The 25426-nt window shown below is 30.6% G+C and overlaps 1 protein-coding gene across 4 annotated transcripts in view; it reads left to right on the top strand.

Moving 5' to 3' along the window:
• The window catches only part of LOC145286272 (AP-3 complex subunit mu-1-like), a 142464-nt gene that overhangs the window by 63154 nt on the left and 53884 nt on the right, over positions 1 to 25426 (top strand). For all 4 annotated transcript variants that reach the window (XM_080135111.1, XM_080135109.1, XM_080135110.1 and 1 more), the window contains 2 exons: positions 1742 to 1792; positions 7063 to 7131. In XM_080135111.1, the coding sequence (XP_079991237.1) occupies positions 1742 to 1792; positions 7063 to 7131 (120 nt within the window). The remainder of the gene's footprint in view (positions 1 to 1741; positions 1793 to 7062; positions 7132 to 25426) is intronic.

The raw sequence follows: 25426 nt of genomic DNA, 5'->3' as shown, positions 1-25426 counted from the left end.
AATTTTTTGTCTGACACCAACAAAAAATATTGCCACTAAGATGTAAAGACCTATTGTAATAGGGGTCAAATTTATAAGGTGGCAGCTTTAGTGGGAAGATGATCGACAAGATGATTGTTCACATTATATTCAATTTCTGCATGTTGGTACTGTCAGAGAAACACCAGGAATGAATTCTAAAAGCAAGTAGTCTTAGGAAAGAAGTTATTAAAGGAAAAAGTTTTCCAGCATCCAAGAATCTCTGCAATGAAGAGGTGGCTTTTGTTGCTAGTCAAATAAGTTGGGGCTATTTTCCTTCAGGAAGTAAACGTGCAGTCAATTCATCAAACTTCAACATATAATGCTAATCCTAAATACAGGGTGTAATGATAAATTTGTTGCCCTAAAAAAAAAAACAAAAAAACAACACTAGTGCTTTATTTTAAAACTTTTATTGAAAAAATCAATTCAGGTAACTTGATGTAGTACAGCTGACCTCTATTCAATGTAGCCACCTTCAGCCTCTGGAACTGGGAGCATGCCTTTTCCAGAAGTGCCGACAGGAGCTCTGTGGATGCCGGCTGTCAGGCTGGCTTTGGTCTTGTGGGAGGTCATATTGATGATGTTCTTGACGTTTGACCAAACGAAGTAGTCCAACGGGTTTAAGTTGGGAGAGAAGGGGGGGGTCCAGTAAGGGAAGGGTACAAAGTTGTACCACTCCTTATGAAGCCAAGCCTGGTTCTCTTTGGACTTGTGGACCGGCAACAAGTCCTGCTGCTACACCCAGGGTTTGCCAGTGGATCTTGATTGCAGCAGGGGATCACCACACTCTTCAAAACATCCAAGTACACTTTGTTGACTTTCAAGCTGACTTCAAAGATGTGAGGCGGCAATAATGTTGCCCTCCCTTGAAACCACACCAAAGACCATAACTGTGACCAGACACTTTGTTGAGCTTTGCCCTCAAACGTTGGACCATCCGGATTTGCATTTTGAGGGTGGTGGCAATGGTTCTGTTGTCATAACTTCGATCGGTAGAGAGCATGAGTTGTATAGTGACACGTCTCCGACCTCACTTGTTGAACATTGTATCACTTTCAGACATGATAAAAAGCTCCTATCGCTCTTGGGATTTGTACACAACTGGCCAACTAGATGGTCTGCAACACAAAACGAAAACTGTTTTTTATCAAATGGAAATGGAATCCTGTTGTCTTTACTATGGCGACAATTTTATCATTCCACCCTGTAATAACCATAATATAACAAATGTTTCTTATCATCGATTCAACATGTTTTATATGCTGACATGTGTTGGACAGCTTTTAGAAATTTATTCCCAAATTAACCTACCTCTGATCAGTTCCTTTATCCATCTTTCTCTCAAATATGTTCTCCTCACTTCCTCCTATAAGAGGAAAAGGACTAAAGACCTGGCAGAGATAAGTTAGTTTGAAAGTCAGTTTCTAAAATCCATCTAACACATGTCAGCATGTAAAATGAACGTTAAACTATATAGGATGATTATCATCATCATGCAAAAAAAAAATCTTTAAATTTTTCTTAACCCATGACTTTAGTTATGTAATCTGTATTTTCACACTTTAACAATGATTTTTTTGATTGTTTGTAAGTATTTCTAAGTTTTGTCTTTTTCAGTCTATTAAAAGATTCCAATTGAGTTTTGTTATTTTGTACAAATATTCAAAAGATGCAAGAATTTACATTTTTCTTTCTTTTTTTTTTACATTTCATTTGATAGATAAATCTACAAACAGGGTCACCAGTTCCTGAGTCGAACCCGACGATGTCAGTAAGTATGTTGCATTGTTAGAAAATATAGAAAAGCGTTTTTATGGTCAGGTATATTTATTTTCTTTATTTTTTTGTTTATTAATTTTGCAAATTATTATTTAAATAAAATGAAATAATTGAGAGTTTGTATCATCTCTCCTCTCCCACTCTTTCTCTCCTGCAAAAATCATGTTCTTTGTTATTGTAGCAAAATTCAAAAATTGAAATATTGAATTTCAAGTGAAACCAATAGTATCTACTGAATTGTCATGTCACAGTCATGAACATATCCAAAAATTACGAAAAATGATGAAGTAAAAAATTAATTATTAATGAATGTCAATTTTCCCCACTCTTTATCTGTGCCTAAATCCAAACGTAGATTCCATGAGCAAAGCTTCTTTCTTAGAACTGCATGCCAGTGGAACTCTCTGCCGCTTGCCTGTTTCCCACCTGACTATAACTTGGATGTCTTCAAGTCCAACATAAACAAACTCCTGACAAACCGCCCCCTTAAGTAAGTCACTCTATCTAAACACCCAATACTAATGATTACTACAATACTATCTCATTGATTACTGTACACGCAATAACCCTTATCCCTGAGTGGCCTTCGGGTCTTGATAAGTGGTGAACCCCATGTAAAAAAAAAAAAAGTTTTTGAAGACAGCAAAAATTGAGTTTTGCAAAAAAAGAAACTGGAGAGTTCTAATTGTAACAAAAGGGAGGTAAATATTTTCTGAAAACTGAAAATCTTTTTCCAATTTAACAAAACTTAACTATTGCTAATAGTCTTTGAAAAGTGTTTTCATTAATAATCAATTTTCTACCTTATAGTTTTTCATAATTTGGGGTATGGTCATTACTGTAACATTACAATTCAGTAGATACCATTGGTTTGGCTGGAAATTCAATATTTCATTTTTCAAATTGGCCCTTTGGCCAAGATCAAAGTGTAGTATCTGTTCCGGCAGATGCTGCACTTAAGATAATTTGTACCAGTCAATGGAGGGGAAACCCTCTATACTGGGACAATTATTATTTTTGGTAACCAGAGTGCCCCCTTTTTGCCTACTTTTAGGGGAGCTGGTTTTTACCTCACATTAAAAACGGCCTTGTGCCTAATTTGCTCAGTGGGGGAGCAAATAAATACCATCTGTTCTTCAGATGCGGCACTTTCATTTCTTGTTCTCTTTCGGTGGAGGAGAGATCCTTCACGACTGAGACAATTTTTATTTTTGTACCTTTTCTCCACGTTAAAAAACGACCCTGGTGTCTAACACTGTCCCGTGGGGAGACATTGTAAATTAGGTACAATACGAAAAACCAAAAATCATTGGCTTACCTCCCTTTGCTTTTCCTTTGTTTGTCCCTAAGCTTTCTACTACATGTATCATGGATTACACCTTGATCACAAAATACCAACATTAAAACTCCCATCGATAGAGCCACAAATTCGCCAACTGAAACCCCTCCAAAAAGATCGACACATGAAGGTTGTAGTTGGCAATCTGTAATGCATTAGGATGGGATCCTAATGGCCAGATCATTCTTCCACTCTAGTTCTTTCTATGGCTAGCCTGGAGATCAGAAAGGCCCGATTCAATCAATTGGCTGATCACGTCATACACTAGTATTTATATGTTCACAACAAACCATGCTATTTAATCTGATTTTGTTTTAAAACAATCAAAATCTTATTATTCTATATTTTCTTCCCAAATAGATAGTGGTAGGTAGTGGCTGATGGTCGATCATGGTGAGAACACAAATGATTTTTAATGCTAAGGAGTAATGTTGGTACTTGTACAGTTTAATCAAGACATTAAAAAATGAAAATATCAAAAAAAAAGGTTATATTGTACGTATCCATTTTGGACTGAACATCACCAAAAAAAATTTCACTTAATTTGATCAAGTAGTTTTACTTTTACAGCGGAAAACACACTTTTATGACAGTGTGTTGAAGGTAGCCATCTTTGAATTTTTTGAACATGCTATGGGGAGATAACTCCATTTAAAGCACCGGCACTCTCTCCTCCTCTTTAATACTAGCTTTTTTTCCTAAAAGTCAAACTTTTTACTTGGTATCATTGTTACAAGAAAAGGTTGTTCTCTTTTCCAGTAAATAAGAAAAACATATATGTGGAAAATGAGATTAGGATAAACCGAGACTCGAACAGAGATAGATTCAGAAATTGGAATGTTAGAATTTACCTATTGTTTTGGAAATAGTTAGATATTGTTTGCATTGTAAAAAGAATTAATTGTTCATTTTATTATGAAAACTGAATTAAAAAGGTCAGCTAAAAAAGAATGAACAATACAAATTAAAAATATATTGAAAAAATAGGTTAGTGAGAATTCTTTGTTTGGAGAAATGTGTTTTGGAGAATGTGTGCTGAGCTACGTGAGTTGGTCATGTTTGAAACCACACATCTGACGTCATAGCAAAAAGGGAATTCTTAGTGCTATGATTAGCAGATGAGTCAAAAGAGTTGGGCAGTCAGGTTCGAGCAGTCAGCAGAGTCAGTTGGAAAGAGCTGACATGGTCAGAGGAGGGTCCCCTCAGAGGCAAAAAGGTAGAAGTTTAACCATGTAGAACCAATGTGAATTCCTGACGACATCATCATTCGACCGGTCAAATGAAATAAAGAACATCATTGATTTTTGTAACTGTTGTCTTCATGTCGTCATTCAACAATTGAAGGTAATGTGTTAATCATCTTAATATGAACTTTCTATAACCCCCTTCCAAGTAATGTGTCCCCTCTCCATCATAAGTAAATGATTGTCCCCCTCTGTGTAAAAGAACATTATTACACATTCATTCAATAATGAATTCACATCATCTATATCACTCCCCCTGCCCTCATCATTGTTATATACATGTCCACCGTCTCTCAACCCAATATAAATGTCCCCATAATCTTGTAATATGGACCATAATATGGACCATAACTATGCAACATCATAACAAATTGTTGTTGTGCTGTAAAAAAAAACTACTTGATCAAATTAAGTGAATTTTTTTTTCAGAGAGCCTCATTCCATAACAGATACGTACAATATAACCTTTTTTTCGATATTTTCATTTTTTAATGTTTTGATTAAACTGTACAAGTATCATAATGTCTTAAAGAGTAATGTTTTTTGGGAGTAATGCCGCTATCTTCTCTATAAAATTTTGACGCTTCACAGTAATGAACATATCCAAAAATTTTGAAAAACGATAAGGTAAAAATTTAATTATTAAACAATATTCGAACACAATTAATAAAAATTGAGTTTTGCTAAAAGGAAAAAGAAACTGGACAGTTCAAATCGCAACAAGGGAGGTGATTATTTTCTGAAAACTTTGAAAATGTTAGGCGAATTTAGTAAATCTCAATTTTCATTGATTGTCTTTGAAAACTATTTTCATTAATAATTAATTTTTGTACCTTATCGTTTTTCATTATTTTTGGATATGTTATTGTAACATGACAATTAAGTAGATACCATTGGAAATTCAATATTTTTAAATTTGCTCTTATAACCAAGAAATGCTGAAAATTCCATCAAAGATTTATATTCCAATTCTCACTGAAATTTCCTTGTACAAACAATGTTTTCTAAGAGAAGTGTTTTTTTTTTATAATTTTTTTTTTTTTGATAGGTTGCGGGACCAAATTTGACTTAATGTTGTACAATTTTTCTTATTCACATCATGCTTGAAATATATCAACATGTTTTTGCAAATTACATGCGTAATATTAGAGGTATTTTAACTGAAAAAGATTCCTCATTTATTATTTAACAAAGCAACAACATAAACCTATTTTTAATGTTTATCCATAAGATTTTTTTGCGTTCTGCTCTGGCCGCAATCTTTTAATATCAAATTATTATTCCTTATGAAATCCGACTTACAAGAAACTATTTTTTCCTCTTCCTCACTGCATTCTTATTTTTACTTATTTATATATGTATATTTTAAGTTTTTGAATTTTTGAGATTAGGATTGATTATTAGTATTATTTGGACTACTGTTCTCATCGTGTTATTTTCACAACGTTTCGATCAATGTAACCTACGATCTTCAAGTGTATCTTACTTGTACTAGATTCGACTATCACTGTGGGTCTGTTGAGCTGGCTCCATCCGTTAAGTGGACTGCATCTCAAATTGAATCTGATCATGCCCGATGATCAAATGCTACTGTAGCCATTAGCGTGAACCATTTGCGGTTCCAGCAATGTAGATCGTAGAGGTGAGAGTCCAGAATCAGCTTGGCATCTTGTTTCACTGTCTTGATTCAGGACTTCAGCTGTTTACCGCAATGTTTCTTCCAGCTCTGCAATGGGACTGGGTTAATGGCTTTATGGATTAAATCACCTGGTTGTCTGTGAAGGGTGTGGTCAAACCATCTAAGGTGCCTTGTAAGGATAAATTGGAGGACGTTTTGCAGCATGTGCGGACCACAGCATTAGAGAGAAATTGTTGCCAGTGAACCCGGAGGATGTGGTGTAGACACTGATGGTTAAACACCTTGTTTGTGTTGATCAAAGACTCTTATTGGACACGTTTCACATCCGTACAGGAGGATGGTGTGGACCAAGGCTTGATAGATCCTGATTTTCATCTCGCGCTAATTCTGTATCACACTATTTAGACGGAAGTGAAGGTGGTTGAAAACGAGGAGAGCGTTGTTGATGTGATTGTGGGTATCTTCTTTCCCTTGGCCAGTTGCAGTGGTTATGGAGCCAAGGTACTTAAGTCGATCAACTTCCTCAAGGGTTTTTCCTGTTGAGAAGTATATCTTGTTGAACATTGGAATTTTTCTGTCAAACTAGGGAATATGCATGGAATTTGGAACGGAACTTTTTATTTATTTGTAAATAAACAAATCTAAAATATTGTTAAACTATAAATGACGTATAAAAGTATTATAATTTTTTGCTACAGATATTCAAAATCAACCTACCTTGATGGAAGAAAAATAACATGCCCTTGTTCCATCAACCATGACTAAGTAGAAGTTTTAAGTAATTTGCAATTGTATTTTTGAGTATCGACTGCACTGAGGATTGAACATTTAACCTCCAAAAGAGTACAACTTACAAAGTACTTTATTCATTACGCCATTCGAAATTCCATGCAGATTCTTGAGTTTGATCTGAACAAGGTTGGAGGTTACATTGACTGAAGTGCTGTGAAAATAAGATAAATAATCCAAATGTATATTTTTAATTGAAATTCTATTTTACCTGATTGTTATCTTTTGATTTCTTTTACTTTACTCCACAGGTCCAGTTTTCCATCAGCCAGTGGGCCATTTCTGGTGTCAAAGTGAATCGACTAGACATGTATGGAGAGGTAGGTGGATTCTTTATATGCCTATTACATCGACAGTATTTCTTTTATTTCTAGTTTATCAATTTTATTTTTCTTCCATCAAGGTAGGTTGATTTTGAATATCTATAGCAACAAAAAAAACAAATGTATAATACTTTTTTGTGTCATTTATGGTTTAACAATCTTTTAGATTTGTTTATTTACAAGTTTTAATTTTCTTAAAAAGTTTTGACTTAAAAAAAAATTTAATTAAAAAAAATTAGAAAATAAAAATTAAAGTAAAAATGTTCAGTTCATACTAAATTTATTTTTCAGTTCCCTTTTTTTCTTCTTTGTTCCTGTGTATATTATGGTTGTAGTTTGTTGTTGAAATAATTTTTGGATATTTTAAATTCATTTTTAAATCAAGTCCTGGGAATATTTAAAAATATGTCGTTTTTATTCTAGTATATAATTGGTCAAAATTTTTGAAAATTACTTACTTTTGATGGGCTAAAATTTTTAAAATTACTTTAGAGGTCAATAAAAACATTTTTTAATTTAAAATCTTTATTTAATTCACACATGCTTTTTTACATTAAAAACTTATCCAATTTTAATGAACCAATGCTTTTATTTTCAGTTGATTTTATTTAATGTTCTGCTTTTTTTGTTTTAACCTTTTAAATGCTTTTTATTTTTAATAAAAACTTTGTTTATTTTGTGTTTTATTGTTCTTCAGTAGAAATAAATTAATATTAGAAAGAAATTCTTATTTTCTTGTTGCATTTATTCTGATGATCATAAAATTTATATGAAACTTATATTAATTGATATTAATAACCCTTCCCCCTTTTTCGTTTTGGAAATTTCGTTTATTGTAAAAATTAATCAGTTAAAAAAAATTAAAATCAGTTTTAACAAGGATTAAAATTTTCAAGGAATATCATAGTATGTTTCTTGTCCAGAATTCCACCTAGATTATAAAACAAATTTGTTATTAAATCTGTATAACTTATCTTCCTATGACAAAATGAAAATATCATATTCTAAAAATCATTTAAATTGATCAAGTAATTTTATTAAGTAGTTTAAGAACATCAAATTTTATAAGCATCTAAGGAGTAATTGCCCTCCCCCTGTTATTTTGAAAAAAATTCAAGAAACAGCTAGATAACACAACAATAATTCATACTTGTTGTAATGCCTACAAATTCTCATTAATTACTTTAAAAGTATTACAATTTTTTTTAGTTTTCTTTTCATAATATTGGTGGAACTCTGGACAATAATCCATAATACAAACGTTTTATGCAATGAAAATAGTAAAAAAAAAAGAACTGAAATTATATTAAGTTATTTGTATTAAATTTAGAATTAAATCTATTTTCAAAACATACATAAAAATCTTTGAAATACTTTATGATATATATACTCATCGCAGAACAAAGATGTCATATTCCAAAAATCATGTAAATTAATAAATTAGTTATTTTGCTGTTTTTTAACTAAGAAAATCAAATTTTATGATGAAGCAAGGTGTAGTGGTTGATTCGCCATATTTTTTTTAAATAAGAGGGAGACAATTCAAATTATCAAGGTCAGAATCAGCCCTATAGTGGATAGAATCTACTATTAAAATCGCTAAAAAATAAATCGTTAAAAAAATTATTTTCTACATTAAAAAAACTTATCAATTTACATGGTTTTTGGAATATGACATCTTCGTACCATGACAGCTACATACATCATAAAGATTTTTCTGCAATTCAGTTTTTTAAAATTAGCTTTAATTCTTAAATAAGTACCTTAAATTTTTTAACATTTGTTATTAATTTTATTATTATTCAGTTGAGTCAGAAACTAAGAACATCCTTAAATTCACGCATCTAACAAATCTGTTAGAGATATAAATGTATAAGACAGAATTATGCCATGAAATAATTAATAATACAATTTGGATTTTTTGAAGATTCCAAAAAATAAATAAAATAATCCTCAAAAAAGTAAGGAAAACTTTAACCATGCAAGCATTTATTTTTGAAAATCAGAGTTTTAGAATTAGATATGACATAAATAACCTATAATTGTTTCAGTCTTTTCTGTCTTGTCATATGATATTTAATCAGTAGTGATAATAGAGGCATAGACATAAAACATGGCACTTCTTCATTATTAGAACGAACTCCAGAAATCAAAATAATGGATTTCAAGTAAAACTAATAGTATCTACTAAATTGTCATGTCACAGTAATGAAAATATCTAAAAAAAAAAAAAAAATAACAAAAAAAATAATTACGAAAAAATGATTAGGTAGAAAATTATTAATGAAAACAGTTTTTGAAGATAGTTTAGTGAGAATTGAGTTTTGCTTAAGAATTTCAGTTTTCAGAATACAATTACTAAATAATTACGAAAAAATAATTACCTGCTTTGTTATAATTAAAATTCTCATGTTTATTTTTTTTTAACAAAACTTAATTTTTGCTAATTGTCTTTGAAAACTATTTTCATTAATAATTCATTTTCTGTCTCATTATTTGTAATTTTTGGGTATGTTCATTACTACGACACAATTAAGTGGACAACATTTGTTTCAATATTTCGATTTTTGATTATGTAATTTGATCAAGTAGTTTGTTTTTTTAACTAAGAAAACCAAATTTTATGAGGAAATGACAACATTGTGTGTTGCTTTGTGATATGTAATAAATAAAAGAAAACAACCTAATTTGAACTATGGTATAGGGAGCTCGCCTTTGCAGCAGTCTTGATAATGTCTACTATGTATTTTTCCCAATTTATATTACCTGTGGATGTTAGATTGAGAAGTTTGACCTCTCAGCTAGAACTAGAATTGAAGTGAATAACCGAATAGAAATGAGTTAATAAAACTAGGATTTAACATTATTGTATGTATATGATCTTTTTTATTATTGGTTTAGTATTATTGAACTGAGGTAGTGTTCAAAAGAGCTGAAGAACAATAAGATTAATAGATTATTAGAGTCTTCCATAACTAAAAGAATGTCTAATTTTCATAAATGAATGTTTATAAGGAAAGTACCCTTATGAGCTTAGCAGTTTAAAATGCTGTGAAGTAAAACTAGTAACATTCTTTTATATATATATATATATATATATATATATATATGAGAGAGAGAGGTTAGTGTTGGGACAATTAATTGTGAATCGGAAAAACTAAAACTTCATGAAATATCGGAATCTAAAAAAAATTGAGCTTATTTTTCAATGAGCAAAAACAATTCTTTTTAGTATGTTTTGCTTATATATATATATATATAGGATTGATATTTATATATAAGTAATCAGTAATTGTATCAGAATCAGAAATTTAGACTGGAACTGGGGGGACGGGATATTGGAATTGTTATATCACTAATGTATGTATGTGTGTGTGTGTATATATATATATATATATATATATATATATAAAATAGAAATGATTTCCCCCTACAACTTTCGACATTATAGGATAATATGTAAACACTTCCTATGCACAATTTTTTACACTCACTACTAAAGTGTGTTCCTAGCCCACAATACATAGATTTTGTCACTGTTTAATAATTCTTTTGTTTTCTTATTTCTCAAATATGTAATCCCACTGAGAGAGTAGCAAAGACTTTCACCCTAATGCAATTCACTTCTCTTCTGTAACCAAAATCATTGCTTATTTTGATTAATAGGTTAACTTTTTTGCATGTAGCCGGTTTTGTCCTTTTTACATATTAATATTTACTACATAATACATTACGGTTATAGATTCACTTAGCAAACAGTGCCTTATTCTTAATAGTTTAATGGAATAACAGTTTAAATTGTGCCTACCAATTCACAATACATTGCATACATTTAGTTTTAAGAATAGGAGACTATAAAAAATGACTAGCATCTCAACTAGCATCAACATGGCCAATTTTGCATACAAATACCATGAAAACAAACTGTGGTTTTTACATATAGTCCTATTAAACTGGCTTCCTTTATTTAAATTTTGAAATGCAGTTAGAAAAACTTTAAAAAATCATTGCCCATACATGTACACGACCTCACAAACATTCTATCGTTTACATTTAGCCCTGTTAGTAATTTCATTTGTACAGACGACTTTACAAATTCGCCATTTTGTTTTTACTCATACTTCATAGAGGTCATCTGTGATAACAATGACAATTTCAAACAAAAAAAAATGGATGACAATTTTATTATGTTATCAGATTAAAACAGGAATTATCCTAACTGACAGAATTTAATTTGGTTTCTATTCTTCTTCAAATGTCATTTTTACACATGTACATTCTGATTTGCTAATTCTTTGAAATTTTTTTAGTGTTTATACAGAATGCGAAATATGCTATATATATATATATATATATATATATATATATTTTTTTTTTTAATTGTTAGATGAAAGAATGTAAAGTATGGGATGTGTTTCTACAGAACGTACAAAATCTGGAGCTGCTTGTTTAGGGCTAGGATTTTCAAGTTTATTTTTTTGTAGTATTTGTTTTTATTGCATTGTTAGAAAACTAAAAAACAAAAAACCACACTAAGAAGAACTAGGAGTTAGGATTACATGAAATCATTTTTACAGAAAACACTTCAAAATAAGTTAAACCACTAAAAAGTTATCCAGGTAGGTAGAAGAGTAACTTATCTTGCCTTTGGTGACATTTATTTGTTATATATATATAAACATTTTAACGGTACAAAACTTATATAGCGCTTTAAAAATAATACACGGAAAAACCCTAGTGGCCGCCTTTGCCATCAAACTCATCAGGAGTTAATCATTGGTATAACAATGGTTATTTTATTTCTATGTTATACCAACGATTAACTCCTGGTGAGTTTGTTGTGAAAGAGGCTCCTAGGGGTTTTCTATGTAAACACTTTTTGCCTCTTTTGTTTCTTTAATTATTAGGTGAAAGTACAAATTATTTGACAAAGACCCCCCCCCTCTCCCCATATTAAGAATATTTGACATGAAACAAAAAGCGATTTTTATATAAAATATAACAAATTAAACAAGATGGGAGTTTTTTCTTTGTATATTGTTATAAATTTACATATTAACTTGGAATTTCAAGAAAACCACAAATGATATGAGATGTTCCCCCATTCTCCTGCCACAAAAAAATGGAAACTCCGATCGATTACATGTCTCTTTTGAATGCTAGCTAGCTATGAAGTGGGTGTTCATTTTATGTTAAATTTATATATGAAAGTAATTTCCTTCTGTCAAATCTTAAATATTATTTTTTTTCTTAATTCCTTCTTTGTGCATATCTTAAAATTGTTGAAACATAATAACCAAAGAAAATAGATTTTGAATTTTTTAGGGGCGGGGGGGGGGGGGACTACATTGGGTAACATAGTCCATATTCACTTTTGTAGGGGTGGGGTAGGATTTTCAAATTAAATTATTTCACCAATCCATTTGGCATAATGATAAGGAAACCAGGGTTCAGTCCTCAGTTGAGGCATACTAAAGACTTAAAAAAAATGATACTTGATGACCCACTGCTAAACACTCAGCATTATATAAGAGGGTCAAGGGCAAGTGGAGTAATCCTGTGAATGAAGTGGCAACTTCCACTATGCTTCAGTGTAGCAACTAATGAAAAGGAAGCCTTTGGATCGCTTTGACTATAATCAATCATTCAAGGTTTTTTTTTTAATTTATAGTAAAACTATAAGTAGTGTTTACCCATCTACTATAAAAACAATTTGAATCAGCATGTTTCAAAGGGCATTTGATTAAAATCATATTTTGTAAAAACCAAAGCACTTCAAGTCCTTAAAATATCACAATTATGTTTGAAAATAAATATACTCTGACATAAATAAATAATTTATATGATATATTTGAAAAGTTTTAAACAATTGAAGATGTTGACCTGAAGCAGTTAAAAATGTTAACACTGCAGGTCATTTTTGCAACTTTTGTGAAGAACTGAGATGGTTTTGAAAGTTTGTTATCTCATCTCTATAAGGAATTTTAACCAATTAGATGAAGACTTTAATCTTGGCGGGAGTACAATTCAAACTAACCCGTATCAATATTTTGTTGTTAATCCATACCCCCCGTGAAAAATACAAAAATAAAAAATTTTATGGTGTACATATCCATGATGGAAAGAAAATATTGAACATCAAAAATCATGTAAATTGGTCAAGTAGTTTTACTTAAAAAAAAAAAAAAACAAGAATCAAATTTTATTGCTAAATGATGCTCTATGATCTTTCAATGCCATTTTGCAGAACAAGGAAGATAATAATTTAAACTTTTGCAAGATTTTAGAAAGCTATTGTTAACATGGAGGTAAGGGAAGCCTATAAATTCTAATTAATCACTTTAAAGTGATTTTCTTTATAAAAGTAAAACTACTTCAACTTGTGTGACTTTTGGTGTACACTATTTTCTTTGTCTTTTTTTGGTATGTTCATCATAGAGAGAGGAGAAGATATGGACTAGCACACAATTTCATGTTTATTGCTAGTATAGGTATCACTTCTTTCATCGTTAGAGACAATTATTTGAAATATAGAAAATTAAGAAATAAAACCTATCAGTAATGACTAATGCAATGTACTAAGTATGATTATTTTTTTTTTAATTCATACCAACGTTTTTTACTGAACATCACTAATGCAGCATGAGTGAATGTGATGCACGTCCCTATTATTTTACAACCATTTTATTTTTGTTCGGCTTTTCATTGTAATTTTAAATTACAAATGAGAAAATTCGACCAATTCATGTTTTATCTTTTATAATAAAAAAGTTTATCAAAATAAGGTAAAAGTAATGTTTACTGAACAGATTATTTTATCATAAAGGCAATAAGCAGTAGCTCAAAAATGGTATATATTTTTTAAAGGTTATGACATGCTGAATGAATTCAAGCTAAAATCAATTTAATATTATTTATGAAATAAAAAAAACACTTTAAATTAGTAACTTAGTTGATATGAAAAGTGGGAATGAAAAACAGGTCAAATGAAAAGAAGTAATAACTTTTAGTCAGTTATATAAGAATAATTTATCTAAACCAAAAAATAATAACTTTTAGTGAGTTATATAAGAATAATTTATCTAAACCAAAAATAATAACTTTTAGTGAGTTATATAAGAATAATTTATCTAAACCAAAAAATAACTTTTAGTGAGTTATATAAGAATAATTTATCTAAACCAAAAAATATTAACTTTTAGTGAGTTATATAAGAATAATTTATCTAAACCAAAAAATATATATAAATTTGTTTGACAACATAATTTTATTTTCGAAACAAAAAAAAAGAATTTAGGAAATGGGTACTTGGATTTCTGGGAATTATTGAAATCAGATGCTGGGATATTAAAGTGTTGTAAAACAAATAAACTTTAAAATGTTTTCATTGTTTTTTTGGTTTTTAAAAAGTGAAATTCAAAAAGCTATTGAAAAATTTTGGAGTCTCTATTTCCATTTGTAAACTTTGTGCAAGCAGGTGAAATTCATCAGATCATTAAATCTCTTTGGGGACTTTGGCTCCTCACTATATATATATATATATATATATATATATATATATATATACACACATTTATGAGAGAGAGGTTAATGTAATTTGCTTGAAGTGTTGCTTAGTGTGTATATCAAGTTATATAATAAAAGCCAATACAATGCAAAAGTGTAGCAAATACAAACTGGAGCAAATTAAAATTTATGACGATGGAATAGGTTATGTAGTTTACACATTTTTATTAATACATATATATATATGTATATATAGCCAATATGCTTATATATATATAATGTTTTTCTTTAATATACTCTTATATTCTTACTTATGTCGGTGTAATCTGCTAAAAGTTCCGTATGATTTATTTCAGGAACATTTTCTTTCGTCAGATGTATATTCAACTTCAAATATGCATATGGCAGCCATGATTAAAGAGAGCTATATGTCAGAAATTGCAATAAATTTGAAATCAAGTTAAATTCTCTTTATTTTTTAAATTTTTAATTGAAATCTATTGTTCTTTAAACTTCTAATTGTAGGGCAAAAAAATTTAATGTATATTTTATTTTTTATTTGTTTTTATTAAAAAGCTGGATTCTGCATCATTCATTCCACCGTTCTGCATGTTAATTTGTTTCAGTTGTGTCTATCTATTACACCTGCATCGTATTGCTGTCTGTTAACTTGATGTTAGTATTGGGATGTTCAATTAGAAGCGGGAAATCAGAAAAATAACTTTTGGGGATATTGGTATCATAATCTGAAAAATTTGTGCCTAATTTTTGATACCCAAAACAATTCTTTTAATTGTTTTGTTTGTTTTTGTTATAAACTTGCTTTTTATTATACTAATGATAAAACAAATATTTGTCGATTTTAAACAACCAGCAAAACTAAAATCTGTAGAGCAACATCTGCCAGTGTATTTGTTGCATTTGCGAAAATATATGTACATGTTACATAGGTTTTTACGATAATCCAAAAATTAAAAATAAAGTCAACAACTCTGTCTAGCTAAATATTTAGAGATTTTAAAAGAATCAGAATCAGTAATTGTATCAGAATCAGTGGGGGAGGAGGTATTGGAATCGTCTCATTACTACCTGAGATATATCAGCTTCTTTAGACTACATATATTCGTAGTCAGTATTCCAAAACCAAAAGATGTATTTAATTATCACTCATTTTATTCATATTTTTTATGAAGTACATCTTACACGTGTTTTGTTGAATAGTAGAAGCCCACTAAATATATCCCCTGTATGTATGTATGTATGTATGTATGTATGTGTATATTAAAAATTAACAAAACAAATTTATGTCAACTTAAACAAATCCTCTGCTATCACCACTCCCAACACATAAGTTTGCCGAAAGACAAAAAAAGGATATGCCATAAAAACAAACAAAGCAAACCAAATCGACACATATAAGCAATAAAGGGGTCAGTGAATGATAAAAACTTGAGTCAGTCTGGAAAATTTTTACAAAAAAAATTAAGTTTGTTCATCTGACAAAAGTGCATGAAACACAAAAAAACTTGGGTTGTAGTGACACAACATGTATGTATGAGAATAAAATGCTTAATACATCATAGAATGAAATGCTGTGGAGATGTGTGAAAAAAAAAAGACAAGAAAAAACAAATAAAACAGGGATAAATCATCAAAAATGAGAACTTTACCGGTTTCCTTTGAATGAGTGAACATCTTCAGAAAAAGCGAATATTTAAAATTTATTGAAATAATGGCAAAAACATGTTTATTAGAAAGGCAGTATATAGCAGTTCAAAAATTGTATATATATTTTTTGTTAGGATTATGACATGCTGAATGCATTGGAGTTAAAATCAATTTAGTATTTTGTTCTTGCCAATAAATTTATTAAATTGTTATTCCAATAAATTTAAAATCTTCACCTTTTCTGAAAACTTCATTGATCCGAACAAAAATCATAAAGTTCACATGTTTTATAATTTCTTCATGCGTTTAATTTGTTTTTATCTTTTTGTGCACGCACATATATATATAAGGTGCCTTCAATAAGTTTCCAGACTTTTTTCGTATGGGCACTTTTGTTGATAGTACACACATGAAACTCTAGTTCCCTTCGACGTGATCCCCTCTTGCTGCAATGCACTTGTTGTGCCATTCCAACAACTTCTGGAAGGCCCTATGGAAGTCATTTTGTGTGAGTGTGACAGTGACCCTTGTCACAGCCTCTTTCATCTCTTCAATTGTCTCATAACGACAATTTTTAAGGTTTTCCTTGAGCTTAGGTAATAGACAAAAGTCACAGGGCAATAGGTAGGGTAAGGAATTATCTTGATACCTATTACACTGTTTGTCTTTCTGATCTTCTCTGAGTACCCTTGGACAAACTTCATGCAAATCTTCCACATCTTCAGTTCCTATATAATTATGTATACAGTTCTACACTAACATCAAACTGTGCTTGTATTGTCTCTATAGACACATAACGGTCCTTATCCATGAAATTCTTTATTTGGCCAATCAACTCTTGTGTTCTGATTTTCTTACTCCTCCCACACTTCTCATCATCCTTCACAAACTCCCTTCCTTTCTTGAATCTCTTATGCCACTCAAAAACTGATGCTTTATTCATGCAAGATGGTCCAAAAACAGTCTGAAGCATTCCATATGTTTCTGTGTCATTTTTTCCAAGTTTAAAACAGAATTTTATTGCATATCGTTCTTCTAAAGTGTCATCGTGTTCAGATTGCATTTTTTGAAATTCACCAGCTGTAACAATCAGGCTTTAGTAAGGTGCATTCCAATTCCTGCTGTAGCTGTCCATTTGAATCTGAAATCATGAATATTAGTCATCTCATAAGATCTATAGCAATAATGTACTGCATTTTCAAGAGACTATGACAATTTTAAATGCCTTTACAAAAAAGTCTGGAAACTTATTGAAGGCACCTTGTGTGTGTGTGTGTGTGTGTGTAGGTATATATAAAGAAAGAAAGAAGCTCCATTTACTTTTATTTAGTATTTATGTTTTAACATACGTTCACTATTCATTTATTTAAATATGTATGATCTAGCTTTTTCTCATTTAAAATATTAATAGTTCATGTCTAAAATCATTTTTTTTTAATTTTTTAACTGATTTGTATGGGATGAGTATTTCACTATTTCACTCTTGGTTGCAGCCACAAGTTATGTATGTACGTATCGATTTAAATAATTGCTACTTTTCAAAAATGATGGTACTGGAATTTTCTTTTTTATAAAATTCTTTTTATATATTTTGGTAAATTTTGCACTTTTCCTGTGTCATGTTCACCTCCATTTCATATATTTTTCAATTTTTTTCTTTTCTCATTATTTGCATGTTTTTTTTTTTTTTCTCTTTGGTTAGCCAACAACTTAAAACAAATCTCTTTATCTCCTTCCTTCTCAATTCTTTATCTGCCTTAGGTATTACTCTCAAAGGGATTCTTACTTCTCTTATCTACAAGACCTTTTCATTTCTTTTTTTTTTCCTTTTTTTGTCGAATCAACTTTTTTTACTCTTTTCCTAACCCATAAACAAACGAGTTTATCAGTGTAAAAATAAGCTTTTTTAAATTGTGCATTCTATCTTCTATGATATAACAGGCAGTTTCTGTGTTTTTATATCTAGCTAAAACTTTAATAATACACAACAAACCCCAACAAAGTCAATATTTTTTAATCGGTGTAACCGTGGAAAAAAAATATCTAAAATTTAGAAAAAAAGATTATGACCATTTATATCATTGAATATTGTCCAGTATTAAAGATTTTTAATGTTATCCTATAATTATACAACCCAGGAAATGAATCAGCATCTTGTTTTCTTTTGTTTTTTTTTGTTTTTTTTAATTTGAAAGATAACTTTGCTTCTATCATTTCTTAACTATTGTTATTTCTCTACAAAGAACTTAGTTTTAGTCATTTATTTTTTTTTTTTTGGGGGGGGATCTGATTTTTCGAAATTGATTTTCACGTGTGTGGGTATATCTCTACTTATATATAAAAAGCACTTTATTTGTGTGTGTGAGTTCGTCCCCTATAGACTCCAAAACGACTGGGCTGATTTTTTTAAATTTCACACACATGTACCTTATGTGCATGGGAGTGTTTTAGATAGGTTTTGTATCGTAATACCTTTGATAAGTATCAAAAATCGATACTCAAATAAATTTGATTAAAGAAACAGTCCAATTTTGGTTAAAGTTAACACTTTTATGCAGCCTACCAACATCATTGCATTCAAGAAGTTTTATCACCACACAAGAAAAATGGCTCAGCCTATAAAATCAACAGTAGGTTCTTTGATAAGACAGAGGCACATTCAAAATGAATGCTTCTGTTTAGAGTATAATTAGACCATTATACTTGACTTTTGCATTTTAAACTTAATTCAAGTCATTGTATAAAATTAAAAGTGATTTAATAATACCAACAATAGGTTCTCTACAGGCAATGTAGACTGCAATGAATTGTGGACTGTCACTACCGGGAGGCATGTGAAGCTTCCTCCCAATGCACAGCAGTTAGTTCCTGACTAGAGCAAGCAGTCAATTGATTTGATTAACGAATGGCGATTTCACCGATTTCAATGACAATAAAAGTATTAGAAGTGTGGAACATTTGTTAATCTATACATATAAAAGGCAAAACACACGCACGAGTTTTTGTATTTTCAAGAAAGGCTTTGTTCGCAGAGCTTCTCATCCTCATTAGCAGCTTCACCTTTCACTTCAAGGTTATGGTAACTGGCCACAGCTTTAAATTGTATAAACCAACCCCTACTAGCCGCATTCACTTTCTTCCCTCCTTTTTTCAACACTTTGAACAATCTTTTTGCCTTCTCCTGAATCACCATAAGGCTCACCTTACATTGATTTTGATCTGCCAGCCATAGTACCAATAATCTTTTCATTTCAATAATTAGACCACTTCACTGCTTGGTTATCACTGTCGCTTTCATAGGAGCAGATCCTTTCTCATGTTCAACGATGCACACTTTATCCTTAATAATGGTAGCCACAGTCGAATGACTAAAGCCAAGAAGTGACCGGTCAATGTTTGTTGGTGTGTCACCATTTTTAGATTGCTTTATCATGTCCAATTTAATTTCTATAGCCTTTCTTTTCTTTGATGCACTACATCAAAAGAATCTGCCTTATGCTTGGGAGCCATAATAAAAGGCAAATAGTTTACAAAAAAAGGATCAAACACACAAGAGAGAACCGGTATAAACAACCAAAATAACGTATGACTGAGACTGAGGCGTTGTTAGCTACACCGTCTCCCTTGCTCACCACCAAAATAAAGCAATTCTTCGGTCGTGCACCAGAAACTAGTTCACGTTTGTTTATGTCACTTACAATGCTAAATAACGTAAGACACTTGATATTATTTTTCATATTTTTATGAGGTGCATTTGTAGCCTCAAAACAGCATAAGTCGGGACTGGCGAAAACCGAGGACTCCCTGTAATGAGTTATTTATTGAGAGTTGCAATGTATGTATGAAGCATGATAGTGATTCTAAACCACAGTCCCTGACACCAGCAACTGTATTTGTTCACTGAATCCTGCAAGACTAAGAAAACTTTGAAGATTTTAAACTTATTCAAAACATGGTGCAATTCTTCACTTGCAGATGTGTGTGCACCAGGGAATGCAACAACTATAAGCACTGCACCGTTCAAAGTCATTTGAAAGCCAATGACCTATCAATATCGGAAAAATGGGCATTATTTGAAGCAGCTGTCTAAATGTCTGTAGTCAAAAAATACTGTTAATTTCATCGTGAGATGATTGAATTTTGTTTTTATTGTTGTAAACGTATTACGAATACTGTAATTCCGACAAAGTTTTACAATAAGTCTTTTTAATCCAATGTCAGATGTTACAGAAGATGGTTGAATATCAACAGCAATCATTTCTCCTATCAGATAATGAGTCTCTTGTGATCTGTGGTCATTAATACCTTAAACTTTCTTTTTGGCCAATATTGATTCTATAGTAGTTTGGTGTTTGCCTGGAGGCTCGTAGTTGCTGCCACTTGTTCCTGAAATGTTTGTACCTGAATATTCATTGTACTTTTTTTCTTATCTGCAACTTTTGTTTCTTTTGAATGAACCTTTCTAAGATGGTTTAACATATTAGTCGTTGTAAAAGTTTTTGCTGATTTGCCATCCTTTGATGTGATGGTTTGACATAACTTGCAGGCAGCTGTATTCTTGTTCTTGGGATTGACATCAAAATACTTCCAGCAAAAACTGGTTGAAGGTTGTTGTCAATATTTAGTGTATATTTTTTACATATTTAAAATATATCTTATTAGCATTTTATCTCAATAAAATATACATTATCTTAACCAGAAAAATAATATATATGTAATGGTAGCAAGAGTCTAAAAATGACGAACAAGAGTATGACTGATGAAGAATACTTTAGTTTTGGTTCACATATCTTTGCAATTTACTGTACAATTCCTCAACACGAAAAACTGAAAGATGGAGTAATAATTCTCTTTACCAGTGATTTAAAGTAAAAAATAATGTTAATTCAGTAGGAAGAAAACAGAGAGAAATTTTCCATATTTGCCTCAAATTAAGTCTACATGTTAACAACGCGTCATGCCTGTTATTTGATAATATGATGTAGATGCTGCATGTCTCTTCAATAAATTTTCACTGGTCAGCAAAAAAATGGAGTTAACTTGTCTTCATTTACAATATGATATAATTAATATTAGTATCATTTTCACAACAAAATTTGCTGATAAATTGTCGTTAGAAAACCTATTAATCGTCCAATTGCTAATCTATATATTCCTAGGATACATACATCAAGATTTTTAATATACAGGGAAGTTCTGCGCAAGAACCTTACTTTTTTGTACTTATTGTTTTTTAGACTCAGCTAATTTGAGTAGAAAATGTTTACGAAACATTTAGGAAGAATTTAACTGGTTTTTAATTTGATTTCTTTTCTGGCTACAGAAGTTTTTTGTTTTGTTTGTTTTTATTTATTTACTTTTTTGTTTTTTTTTAATTACATTTTCACCCCAAACAAGGCACAGTGCCACTTTGATATAGGGGCTACTATCAGGGACATAAGTTGCAGGGATACTATGTAGGGGTTGAGTAGTAAGATGTATGTTCACATTACACTTGAACTTCTGTATGTTAGTACAGTTGGGGGTTTCCACCATTGCCTTGGTTATGTGTTCATTCGTTTTCCCTTCATATCTGTTATTCTCTCTTAATGAAATAGCAATATGATTTTATTTTTCATCAAAATAGTATTTTCATTCTTTGTTGGATTTCCCTCTCAGATACACAGTTCCTGGACTTTTATGTAAACTGATCTCTTAGTCTTGTCTGTGTTTCTCTCAGACTTCCTTTTACCCTGGACCTCTTGTCTCCTCTCTCATCTAATAATCATATATGATTTAAGTCCATTCTTGTTAACTGCCGTTTCCACCAGTGACCATTGTCATTCAGTTTTTGTCAGAATTTCAAACCACAAAGCTATTAAAACATTGTTTCAGCTTATTGTAGTCACAAATTGAGGAATGATTTGATTTCCAATCCTTTCCAAAAAAGAATACTTTTTTCTTTTTCCTTTTCTATTTCTTTTTATCTTTCCTTTTTTCTTTCTTTTTTCTTTCATTTTTCTTTCTCTTTTTCTTTCTTTTTCTTTCTTTTTTCTCTTTTCTTTTTCTATCTATTTTTATTTTATATTTTTATTTTTTTATTGATTTTTGTGTTTTGGTTTTTCTTTTTTCTTTTGTTTCTTTTTTCTTTGTTTTTTTTTCATTTTTTGTCTTTCTTTCATTTTCTTTTTATTTTGGTTTTTTGTTTTATTTTTATTTTTTCTTTCCTTTTAATTTTTTCTTTTTCCTTTTTTTTCCTCTGTTGATATGTTCATGGTTGGTATTCAACTGAGCTCTTACCTGAAAAATATTCACTGCAAAAGTTTTTCTACTTACAATCTTTCTGCCAAAACTTTTCCTTTCTCCTTGTGTACCTAAAGCCAAATGGACTTCCATGAACATAGTTTCTTTCCAACAAATTCTTGTCTGTAAAACGCAATGCTGCAGAGCTGCTTCTCAGCTGACTACCACACTGTTGTTTTTAAGCCAAATGTTAACAGATACTTGTCAATCCTCTTAATAAAATTCTTTCCATCCCACTCATCATTTCCAATCCTCTCGTAATGTTGATCATCCTCCAACTGACAATCTTATTAAGCCTTAATCTCAAGTGGCCCTTAATAAGTTTGGACTCTTATATAAAAATAAAATACCCTAGAGAAACTTGGGAATTTAATGTCTTAAAATTTCATAAAAAATGCTTCCACCCTATTTTTACTTTCTTTGTTGAAAACTAAATATATCCCACATTTTTATGCCTAGCAACTGTCTCTCAAAATTCATAATGACTTATTAATTAGTTCAGGAGTGAATTCTGTACATACAATTATATACAAGGTACTGCTGTGGTATATGGCCTGCCTTAAAACGTTTATTATAAGCACGTATAATAATTGCCTGGTAATTATATAAAACTATGATGTTTTTGCTGGTAGACGCATGAGTGAAATATGGCAATTAAATATAAAATAACAGGAAAACTCTAGGAAATACTTGTGACCGAAAAAACATTAGCATGCACTAAAATTATTGCTTTTTCCTTGTTCTAACCTTAAGTTCAGAGTGGCAATATGCCAACCCAAACTTAAAGTTAGTGGTTGATTAATGAAAAGAACTTTTCTTCTTTTTTTTTTACTTTGTTTTGGTTTTTATTTAACTCCTTGATGTTCATTTTTGGAGAAGTTGATCTTAGATTCACTGGTTGTATTTGCTTTGAATTGAAAACTAAATTATATTTCTTTATAATTTTAATTATTAAATATAGTTGTATTTCTTGAAATTAAATATATATATATATATATATATATATATATATATATATATATACAAGCTAATTAGTTCAATAAATTACCTAGTATTTATATCTATAAATATAATCTTACTGAGGTAGGACATTCAAACGGGTATTTTAACAGAATTTTAACAAAATTAAAACGGTAGACAGCATGCTCTAATGGCACCATATGAACTCATCTAATTTTATATCAGTTGTATTAAAAGTTTGAGTATTTTATGAAAAAAATGTAGTTTAAATTTTTAGAGATACTAAGTTCAACATATCACAGATATAACATTAGCATAGGCCAATTTACCACTGGAAAATTCACAATTACAAAAAGTGATTCAACTATATAACAGCAAAAAGTAAACAAGAAATGTTGGATTCAATTGTGAAATGGAAAATGAGGATCATATTGTGGCTGTTTCACAAATTTAAAAAAAATAGGACGACTGTTAAATTTATAGCTTTCTTTTGAATATACCATTTCCCTAATAACAAAAGTAGACACAATTCAGTTACTATTTCACTAATATATAAATTTACATATATATATATATATATATATACTAGCAGGCCGCACGGCATTGCCTGGTCGTAAAATATGCATAAATATATTTTAAACTGAGACATGTGAGTGAGTATGCTTTTTTTTTTCGAAACCATTCACTTCTTGTAAGGAAAAAAAAGAAAAAATCCTTGAGCTAAGTCAATTATGATAACCATTAGGCCAGTGTGAAATGATCTTTTAAAAGGTGTTTCAAAACAAAAAAATCTTAACATAAGTAATCTGTAATGTGAACTATTCATGTGATTAATAAAAAAAAAAAACAAGGATGGAATACAGTTGTCATATCTGGGCAGGAGCTGCTAAAAACAGCCTATCCTGCCTTGACAGAGTACAAAATAGACTTTGTGGCTTAGTGGGAGATGCCCTTTTCTCTACTCTGCAACCTCTCTCCCACAGAAGAGACGTTGCGAGCCTATCCTTGTTTTATCATTATTTCCATGGCAGGTGCTCGTCTGAACTCCAATCTCTGGTCCCCCCTCGCCAATCTTTCACGAAAAACACCCGTCTAGCTGAATCCACTATGAAAAATTTCCCCCACTCTATATCTGTGCCTAAATCAAAACGCGGATTCCATGAACAAAGCTTCTTTCTTAGAACTGCACGCCTGTGGAACTCTGTTCCGTCTGCCTGCTTCCCACCGGACTACAACTTGCATGTCTTCAAGTCCAACGTTAACAAATTCCTAATGAACCGCTCCCTTAGGTAGACACTTCATCAAATCTCCACACTAACGTAATGTACTTGCAATAACCCTTATCCCTGAGTGGATTCCGGGCCTTGATAAGTGGTGATCACTGTGTAAAAAAAAAAAAAACAGATAAAATTCTGATGACTCTCAAGTACCAATTTTTCAATTTTGGCCCCTTAGCGGCCCTTTTTTTTTTCCGGATTAAAACAGATTAAAAAGCTTTTCACATGTCTGTAGATCAAAAATTTGTTGAGTATATAGGTTGAGAAGTGTCCTCACACGCGTACATTCTCATGCTTATAGATATAGTGTGTGTGTGTATGTATGTATATATATATATATATATATATATATATATATATATATGACTACTTCATTTAATCACATAAATTAATATACAAAAGTATTATTTTATGTGTAAACTTTAAGTATTTAATTCAACAGTGCTCAATACATAGGTAGAAAGTTATAAAAAATATATATGGCATATATATTTTTTATAACTTACTATATATATATATATATATATATATATATATATATATATATATATATATATATATATATATGAAATAGGAAAAATTGATGATGAAAAATAAAT

Source organism: Euprymna scolopes, chromosome 10 (assembly GCF_053919585.1).
Source record: "Euprymna scolopes isolate OS-2025 chromosome 10, ASM5391958v1, whole genome shotgun sequence".
In the NCBI taxonomy this organism is placed as follows: domain Eukaryota; kingdom Metazoa; phylum Mollusca; class Cephalopoda; order Sepiida; family Sepiolidae; genus Euprymna; species Euprymna scolopes.
This window is presented reverse-complemented; position numbering and strand designations above follow the sequence as displayed.